The following is a 10,476-nucleotide window of genomic DNA, read 5'->3' on the forward strand; positions in this document are numbered from 1 at the left end:
ATTTAAACTTGACATTTATGAAGAAATAATAGATTTTTATGGCATTGAGTTATCTCTCTTCTCAGAGTATCAATGAACCTATGCCTATCCCTAACGGGCCTCAAATTGATATTTTTTTATACAGAAATGTATGTATTCGGCATATGTCCATTACGTTTGAAAGACAAATAGAAGAAACCCTTTATATGTTTGCAACGATCTCTCTCTGTAGTTATACAACAGTCTAGTTTCCTCTGTTAACAAATTGTGAGGCTGAAAATTATGACGTAAAAAGGTCTACATTATTAGGAATTTATTCAAGTACCAAGATATGTATGATTTCTTTTATTATCATTATGTTAAATGTTTTTCATCTTTATCTTTCAGTTAATTCCAAAAAGCTTAGTTTCCTGAAAAAGAAGAGAACGTTTTCTGCGTCTAAGAAATCTGAGTGGACTAAACTCTTTGAAACTTTTTCTGAAATTTGCAGAAAATAAGGCATATAAAATTGGATTGAAAGCACTGTTTGAGTATAAAATCAAAAAGGAAATAGGCGAAAAAATTCCGGCATTGAGGACTGATCTTATTCCCCACCATTTTAACAGAAGGCGTATATGATGCGGAAGAACACACAGAGCAAACAGAACAACAACAGCAACGAGAAGTCTGATCACTTTACGGCGACTTCGCACAGCTTTAATGGTGCGTAATCGTGACGGATCGGGAGTGACAATCTTAGCTGTATTCGTAGATTCACTTCTCGATATAAAAGATGTAACTCTTAAAAAGTGATTTCGCGGATTGTACTGGGCACTCTCTGGTTGACAGTTATCTCGTCTTTTGATAGAAAAGCCTCGACCGCTTTTGATGGACATAGGCTCATTTTGGACCAAATCACAGTCTGCGTTTTGCAGACTTCTCATTTTCAACAGCTGAGATCCCATACCCGAGCTCTGGGAGCTGCTTGTGAATCCGTACTCGTCTGGTTGCTTGCTTACAGTCTTAGACGAAGTGAATCTGTAAACAGAGCTTGTCCTCCACAAAATCTTACCAATGCAGTAATAAATGATCATCATTATTAACAGAGGTATGGTGTACCATGCAATGAAATTGGCCGTTGTGTAGATCTTCATGTTTATCAGCTTGTTTCTATAGAAACAATATTCCAGAACTTGTCCATCAATATCTTTAGTTGAAAATGTGTCCAATATAAGAAGATAGGGCGTGCTGTAGGTGGCTGCAATAACCCAGATTACCACTTGAGTCAGGATAAGTCTTCGTGATGTAAAACACCCTCGAGCTTTCAGAGGAAACCTAATGGCAATATATCTTTCAATGGCTATGGCCGTCAGAATCAGAATAGAGACCGTGTAGCTCAAATTCCACATAAAGTAGTAAACCTTGCACATAATCTGTATAAAATGAACAAAAAAATATGAAAATATCTTAGAATTAGTCTTAATTACAGGTGAAATATTGAAATTTTAGTCCATTCTCTTTTAAAGTTAGTAGTTTTGGGACCCTCCATATACAACCATTATAACATACAACAGGGGGAAAACAGGTAACATTACCCTTTTGATTTAAATCAAGTACCAATAGCAAAACTACACATATCTTATCAAGGCGTATTACTTTATAAATACAATGACATAAATAAGCTATGTCATCCAATAAAAAAGTATTTGATCGCAAAAATGATAAGAATGAAATCCAGGAATCCACTTACAAATTACTAGAATAGTAATGAATTACAGTGGCTGCAACGTTATTGTTGACAAACCAGTCGTGTAGAATCGTTCGTGTAACGTGCGTGATCGTTCGTGTAACGTGCGAGATCGTGCGTGTATCAGACTCAATCGTTTGCGGTTTTAATCGTGCGCGATCGTGCGTTAAGAAACGTGTAAATTTCGTTTTGTAAATTTTTATCGGAATGTTATTTGTTATACAAGCATTTCGCTTGTCTGGTTTTTTTCAATCCAAATAGAATTTATATATTAATTGAAAGCAGAACGAACTAATTATTGCTTGGAAATAAGCAATATAGTAAGTCGTACAATATTGTGTTTTCGCCAAATAGCGTGATTTTTTTAAAATGATAAACCGTACTTAGATGTTTTAAGGATTTTTTCTCTGATGTTAATTATGTTTACTGCTAATTATGGTCAAGATATTTTTAAAATCAATAGATCAAAATTAAATAATTTTACAAATAAATAAATAAACAATTCTCAATGCTTACATAAATATTTAGTCGGCGAATGTATATGTACACGACCTGATTGTCGGGGTTTCGTTTATCAGTGTTTATCTCTGGAGCTTACTTTTAATTATTTTTATAATTTCTGCAAATAATTGATTTGTAAAATAATTGCTGATTTTAGAGATTCACAAATGGAAACATGGATATAACTTATAATTTAATTCATTTTCAAGCCATTTTCTTTTTCCAAACTTATCCCCTTCTGCCTATTATGAAATCCAATTCAATCAAAACTCACGGTCTACCTACGTGTACATCTTCTGATAGAACGAACAAAAAAAATCAATTTTCTTAAATCGGAGAATTACATAAAAAATAATTTGTAATGTAAAATAATTATTAAGCCTTACATGTATTTAGTTCCAGAAATATCCATTTCTATTTTTTTTTTTTTAATTTTTCAAAGATGATGAAATAATATCATTAATTATTTGAAATCTAAAATATTAAGTATTTAGCCTATTTCGTTTTGAAAATTTCCATTCCTAAAGAATTTGAACTATTTTGCGAGAAGAATCCTGCGTTTGCGTTAACAATCGTGTAAGATCGTGTAACGTGTAGAATCGTGTGCGTGAAGGATCGTTCGTGTAAATATACATTATTATAACAGTAACTTGATTCGTCTCGTTTGATCTGATGATCCGCGCCTGTTAACTCGACGTGATACGGCTCTTCGGATCAAGTTACTGTTGTAATGATAAATTTATTATATACCCCCCTTACAACTAGCAAAATATAGTTTAAAAAAAAAACTTTTGAGATCAATGATATAAGATTTTTCCATTAAACAAAGCATATTGTCAAGGAACTGTTTGATGCGCATGAAAAATAACGTCATGTTTCTGTGTACTACGTCATCAATTTCAGAGAGGGGTGATATGGATTCAGAAAACCAGAGCGTGGTGATCCGGAAAGTCGGATCACACCGTCACGTGATTGTACGAAATCTACAGTAAAATTGAGTGATACACACTTGGGTATATAATAACAGATTTTATCGTGCGTTAATCGCGAGGAATCGTTCGTGTAACGTGATCGTTCTTGTAAGTTGTCAACAATAACGTTGCAGCCACTGTACCATGCTCAAGACAGATTGATTAGATAATTTTTAAAGCAATATGAACAATACCCTCTGATAAAACATGTGGATTTGATATTTGTAATTGACGAAATTCTTTTGAAATCTAGATTAAAGACTATTTTTTTTAAAACCAGAAAATTGTCGAGACTGTAGCTCTACTGGTTTGTACTTATAACAAAGGAAGAGAAAAGTAGCACTTTGACTTGAAACTTTGCAACAGCAATGAATAGAATAATGTTCCTTGATTCAGTCTCTTTTTGTGGCAAGATTGCATTCAGACTAAAACTGTAGGAAGAGTAGTCTTTTAAAAGAATTTTACAGAAATTTCGATTTTAGTTACCATGGCAACAAGATTCATAAAATCAAAAAACGATGTATCTCATTGAAATCTACTTGCATGCCACATTACAATAAAATCAGACCAAACTGAATGAGAAGTAGCATTTTGAAAGTATGTCACAGAAATTTCTATTTTTAGTAACCATGGCAACGCCATTCTTCGATATCAAAAAACCAATATACAAAATTATTATACTCTACTAGTGTGCCAAGTTATATTGAAATCTGACAAAAACTGTAAAAGGAGTAGCATTTTGAAAGAATTTCACAGATATTTCTATTTTTAGTAACCATAGCAACATCGTTCATTGAAATCAAAAACCGATACACAGAATTATTTATCTTAGTGTAGTCTATTAGTGTGCCAAGTGATACTGAAATCAGACCAAAACTGCAGGAGGAGTAGCGATTTGAAAGTATTTCACAGAAAAGTCTATTTTTAGTAACCATGGCAACAACGTTCATCGAAATCAAAAACTGATACATAGAATTATGTACCTTAGTGTAGTCTATTAGTGTGCCAAGTGATACTGAAATCAGACCAAAACTGCAGGAGGAGTAGCGATTTGAAAGTATTTCACAGAAAAGTCTATTTTTAGTAACCATGGCAACAACGTTCATCGAAATCAAACTGATACACAGAACTATGTACCTTTATGTACCTTAGTGTAGTCTACTTGTGTGCCAAGTTATACTGAAATCAGACCAAAATTGTAGGAGGAGTAGCATTTTGAAAAATTGTTTACGGACAGACAGACGAACAGACAACTAGACAGACGGACGGACGACGGACACCTTACTATCGCATAAGCTCCAGTAGAGCTAAAATGAAGTAATGTATTAACGATTACTAATACAGTTGAACTCAGGTATCCAGAACACCGAAATCTCGAATACCATGGATATGTCGAAGTGATTTAGAAGTTCCAACTCCATATTCTTTAAGTATTTTACCATGGATATCTCTAATCCTCGGATATCTCGAAGTTTTTTCTCGGTCTCATTGAGTTTGAGATAACGAAGTTTGACTGTATTTGAAATACTAGTAAGTATTTTGTGAAATGTATTAAGAGCGGACTCAGCCAAGGTGGGGATAAGTTGGGGGTCTTGACCCCCAATCCTTTAATTATTATTTATGTTACATAGTAAAGAGGCTGCAAATAATTTTGGACTCCCTCTCCAGGAAAAGTGAAGTAACCGTATATAGATGAAGTGAAGACAGTTTTCCTCTGTGAAAGCTCACCCCTTCCCCTCCAAATTGTAGTTGCTTAAAGATTCACAGAAAAAAAAAGTCTTCTGACTTTTTACACTAACATTTCTCAAAGAATGAAACTGTCAGGAAGAAAGAAGCTTCAAAAAATTATGTATAAAACGAAAAAGAAACTGATGTTTTCTTATTTAAGAATAAAAGAAATCGAAGAGAAATACATTACCCTGATTTTAAATTAAAAGGAATGCATATACTTTTTCTGGTTAAATCGTTAGATTTCCTCTACAGTAACCATGTTCTTAATGTTACAAGACTGCATGCTATAGAGACATACCCTTCCCAAGATCCAGGTCTGAGACAGGAATGTTGAAAGGGTCGGCAGCACACAAAAAACACCCACACTGAAGTCAGCGATTGCCAAATTAGCTAGGAAAAAGTTCGTCAAACTTCGTAACCGAGCGGTCCTTACAATCGCAGTCAGCACCATCAGATTACCTGGAAGTATGCAGTCAAACTTCTTGTTACAAGATCCTGCAAGCACCTAAAATAATTCTTATCAAATGACAAATGGCCGCCCTTTCAGTATTGATCAAGTTTGATTATTGTCTGCTTCGTCAAAATAGCCAATTACAAGAAGTTTGAATGCTAGCTTGCACTTTATTACACATGTAAAATATGTGAAATAATTTGGATATCATTTTGTCGCTGAATGATCGCGATTGTGGATGAAAGAGCTAGGTTTCCTGAAAAATTCTGCTTTTGAAAAGTGCATTTTTATTTGATAATTTGTACATAGAATATCTCTTGTTTGGAAAACTATTATAAATCAAACATTTTTGTCAACTTCCTAACTATGGCTTACAGGGGTGTAACTCTCAATCCACAACAAATAGGATCATTCGCAAAAAATTGCCTTTAGCGGCAGTAAAATATAATGCGCGTTCATTGAAAATACATACACCTGTGAATATCTAAAGTGTTTGCATGATAACAATGAGTACTAAATCCTCTTCCAAACTTGTTAATCAAGTGTCCCCCGAGTTAAGGTCCTAGGTAGGGTAAGTTTGTCATACAATAAAACATGGTTACGGCAAAAACGCTTATAAGTAATTCACACTAATAGTGAATTGATTTTCAATCCCTATTGTTTTAAATATATGATGAAATTAACGAATCTAATGAACTACGTTTATAAGGTATCAAAACTGGTCGTCCCTGGAACCTCACTATTATAAGCGTGTTTAATATATCCAAGAGCGTCTGAAAATTCTACTGGATCTTCTACATAAAATGCACGATATCTTTTAATTCTTTTTCTTTACTCATAGGCAAACTGTTTTCATGATTAGAATTAATGCTTTATATTCTTCTAACAAAATTGTAAAATTCATGGCTCTAGCATACATGATTCAGACTCCAGAATGGATAAGAGTTGGCCATATATTAAAATACTAGTATATAAAACACGACAGAAAATCTTTACTCGTGGACATTAAGTATAAGCAAACTGTGTGCATGATTATAATAAATAGCCCTTATGTCCTCCGGATCCATTTGAATGCAGGTCCCAGACCTGGAGCTCTGTTGGCCATGTTTTAAAAATGTATTTTATAGTACAGTGAACCTTTGAAACTCCTAGCTAGTCCTAGCTAACAAATAGATGTTTAAGATATTTATCCTTTATCAAATTTGTGAAATGTGTGCCTTAAGAGGTAAGGTCTGAATGTGCGGCTAACTTATTATCATATATCTGAAATGCACTTTATCTTAAAAAATCTCTTACCTCTAATCATATAGGACTCGCTTTGCAAAAATTATTTTAATATAAAGATCAACCACTAGCAAATGTAAAGTCGTGTCTTGTGTGTTCAAGTTCCAGGTGAAGCTTAGTTTGTCATATCAGTCTAAAGGGCTTCTATGTTATCCTCGTTATAATAAAAAATAGCTCGAAAATCATGAGTGCTCAACACCTTCCATAAAAAAAAACGACACAAAAATCACGAATGCTGAATATCCTCTATGAAAATCGTTGCATATCCTCAAGGTCATTGCACACCCTTTACCCAAAGGCACTCTGTGGGTGAAGTATGAACCAGATTGGGCCAAGGAGAGAGAAGATATGCTCCGGACAAGGATTTAAACAGCGAGGCTATTTTTGAAATTGACCCTTGACCTAAAAACTTCCTTCAAGGTCACTGCACATCCATTGACCAGTGGCACTATGTGAGTGAAGTATGAGCCACATTGGACAAAGAAGAGAGAAGATATGCTCCGGACAAGGATTTTTCATATAATTCTGCTATGACCTTGACCTTAGACCTAGAAACATGGTTCAAGGTCACTGCACACCCTTTACCCAAAGACACTCTGTGGGTGAAGTATGAGCCAGATTGGGCCAAGGAGAGAGAAGATATGCTCCGGACAAGAGATCTCGGACGGACGGACGGACGGACAGACTAATCACTATAGGACACCCGCAGAGCGGGGCCCTAATAATCAGTTGTGTCTTTGTGTGTGTGTGTGTAGAGAGAGGATAAAAGTATGAAATCTGTTACAATTAAGGCAAAATAAAATTAAATCTGTTACCTGTAATTTTTCATATTCATTGTAAAGCCTTTTGACATTCAAATTCATGACTGTACAGACAATATCATTTCAAACTGGTCAAAGATAGTTACAGAATCAATTCTTCTAACCTCAACCAAAAGATTAATAAGAAAGGTATAAAATAAATTCAATTTCGAGGCTTATCTAAAAATTTTAAATTAAAAAGGTGCCCTGCAGATTTAGAACGTGTAATCATTATCTATAGATTGAAAGTAAACTCTATTTCAGGAGAAAACAGACTTTGCAGGAATGTAATTAACAAAAAAGGTGACACTTTCTGATTTATTTCAAATTGGTGAAACCGGAGGACACCATATATATTTCGGCGACAATGAATGTAGCTTGTTAAAATGGGTAGTAAAAACATAATTTCTCTCCAACATCTCAATGATTTTAACCTGTCTCCTCCTGTCTTGATTTTCTTACAATCTCTCAAGGAACGAATTTGTAGTTAGTTGAAAAATACACTTAAATGTAATACTAAACTGATATTTTTTCGTATGTATTGAAAAGACATTTATTACTACATAGTAAGTAATATATATAGAATACGGGGATGGGACGCGACTGAACCAAAGAAAAAGAATCTTAACGAGCCAAAAAAAGGTCTTCAGACTTCATTAATGAGAGACATAACCATAATTTTGATTTGATTATATTATGTAGTACATGTATATAGTGGCAAAGTTATTACAAAAAAAGGGGGGGGGGGGTACTGGCCTCCATGTCTCACCCAGTTATAACTGGCCTCATGTAATGCTATTGATTTTGACGACTTGAACTTGGGCAGTTTAGTAGCGATCAAGTTGGGTAAGGTGAAAAAAAACATTCCAGATTTTTCAGAGTTATTAAATTGTATATAATATAGTAAGTATATAAGAAATAAACTTGCCATCCCTCCACTTTGAGAAACACGGACGCTCGTAAGCTGGTCGAGGAGAATTCTAAAGCCCATCAATAACCCCCCCCCCCCCCCCCCGATCTATCAATGTGTTTTTCACGGCTGTAGAGAGTTGGGATTTTTGTCAAAAAAAAAAAAAATTCCGAGTCGGAGTAAAAGTAAAAGGCTGACAAACCCGTAGAACGTTGGGGTCAGGGGGCCGCCTTCCACTTTTTTCTGAGTAAAGTATTTTTATATGGTAAATTTTCATTTAGAAACTGGTTGTAACCTCCCACCCCACCCCGACTTTTTGTCGCTGTTAGGTCGAGAATTTGGACAGTTAAGGACTTTTTTTTTTGCTTGTCAGACTTTTTTTTGAAACTTTTGCTACGGGCCTGGCTGAATATTTATCTTACCTTTGGGAATTTATTGGTATGTTCCCCTCCCCGTTCTACACAGAATCCTTGGTTCACTATTGGCATTTAAACACATTCCCAAGCTCCCATGAAAAATAAATCAAACTAGCTTACTTCATAAATTCTTATTTTTTCCACCATTGTTACATATAATATACAAACATAATATCCATATACGATTTATGTCATGGACTTGTTAATTCCAGGGTATAATATACAAACATAATATCCATATACGATTTATGTCATGGACTTGTTAATTCCAGGGTATAATATACAAACATAATATCCATATACGATTTATGTCATGGACTTGTTAATTCCAGGGTATAATATACAAACATAATATCCATATACGATTTATGTCATGGACTTGTTACTTCCAGGATATTGGGGGGGGGGGGCACAAACTCTTTTAACTTTTCGTGCAGGTTACAGATTGATATACTACAGGGGAAAATCAGTAATCATATCCTCAGTGTATAATATGTGTTAATTTTCAAATCGGGATCGAGATCCCTCCGATTCAGATTCGTTTTATATTCATTTCAGATTCGGATTCGTTTCATATTCAGAAACATCTCTAGTAGCAGACCTGATTCTGTATTCATATGAAGCAGATTCAAAAACTTCTACATAAAAAAGTCTCTTGCTGGGGCCTTCAATTCGACATTTAGATACTGTAGATTACTAAAGGAGATGGGTGAGGAAAGCGTGCCGAATGCCTATAGCTTCGGATATGTCAAAATCATATTTAATTTGTGAATTTAGTATTTAGAGTAAAGTTCTCATTATTGAAATTTACGAAATTATGATATATAAAACTTTTCTGAGGAAAATTTTCTCGGCAAAAATTATTCTGTTATTAAAAAATCATGTGATATTCGTGGGGTTTGAACCCTAGCAATAAAAATCCTGAGTTTCATTTTCCCTTGAGACTAACGCGCTAACCACTACGCTACACAGCTCCTGATGAATAGTGGCATTTAAATCATGTTTGTGATATGACCTTCAACTAAATGGACTTAAGTATTTTTCGGAAAGGTGCGAATTTTGTGTCATAAAAGTGTCATTTTAAGGTATAGTGGGTCTTTGCTCCAGGTTTCTGTTAACCAAAAAATGTATATTTTTATGCAAACTTTGAGGATAAACTTTCATAGAAATGGAGCGAAGACCCACTCATATCGAAAAATAGTTATATAGTATGAAAAAATGATCCTTTTTTCCTCTTAAGTGTGTGTATGCCATTTCATTGGCATATAATTTCTATCTTTGTGAGATTTTTGCAAATGGTGGAGATTTTACATAACGTATACTTTAATGTTAGATAAAATATCAAAGAAAATTTTGTTATAATTGAGTTTTAATTTTTCACTTTCATGTTTGTCGCAGTATAAGCACTTCGCTCGCCTTGTTCGCCCATCTTCTTTTCACGACACCCTATTTTGGCGAGATTTTTGTTTGGTATTTATAAGCGAAACAAAATTTTCACGAATTGTGGTTATTGCTTCGTGTAATCTTTAGGTCGAATGTTGATTGACGTTTTTCATTCAAACTGTTAGGCCATTATTTTCTCAGTGAATCCTCTACGAATTTTCGTTTACCCGATTATGACATTTGGCACACGGCGTTTGTGACTGGGTGACATTGGACATGGCACCTGATCCCACCTCTGATGTTTTAAGAGGTCAGTGTTTGATC

General features: G+C 34.6%; 1 protein-coding gene across 1 annotated transcript; it reads right to left on the reverse strand.

Moving 5' to 3' along the window:
* Positions 1–362: 362 nt before the first annotated feature.
* LOC133176405 (trissin receptor-like) lies at positions 363–5,362 on the reverse strand. Its single transcript, XM_061311528.1, has 2 exons — positions 5,207–5,362; positions 363–1,391 (listed from the first exon to the last, which is right to left on the reverse strand). The coding sequence occupies exons 1-2, from the start codon at positions 5,357–5,359 to the stop codon at positions 363–365; spliced, it is 1,182 nt and encodes a 393-aa protein (XP_061167512.1). The 5' UTR covers positions 5,360–5,362.
* Between the last annotated feature and the right edge of the window lie 5,114 nt (positions 5,363–10,476).

Source organism: Saccostrea echinata, unplaced genomic scaffold (genome assembly GCF_033153115.1).
Source record: "Saccostrea echinata isolate AGI-Se365-2 ecotype Australia unplaced genomic scaffold, CSIRO_AGI_Sech_v1 ptg000075l, whole genome shotgun sequence".
Classification (NCBI taxonomy): domain Eukaryota; kingdom Metazoa; phylum Mollusca; class Bivalvia; order Ostreida; family Ostreidae; genus Saccostrea; species Saccostrea echinata.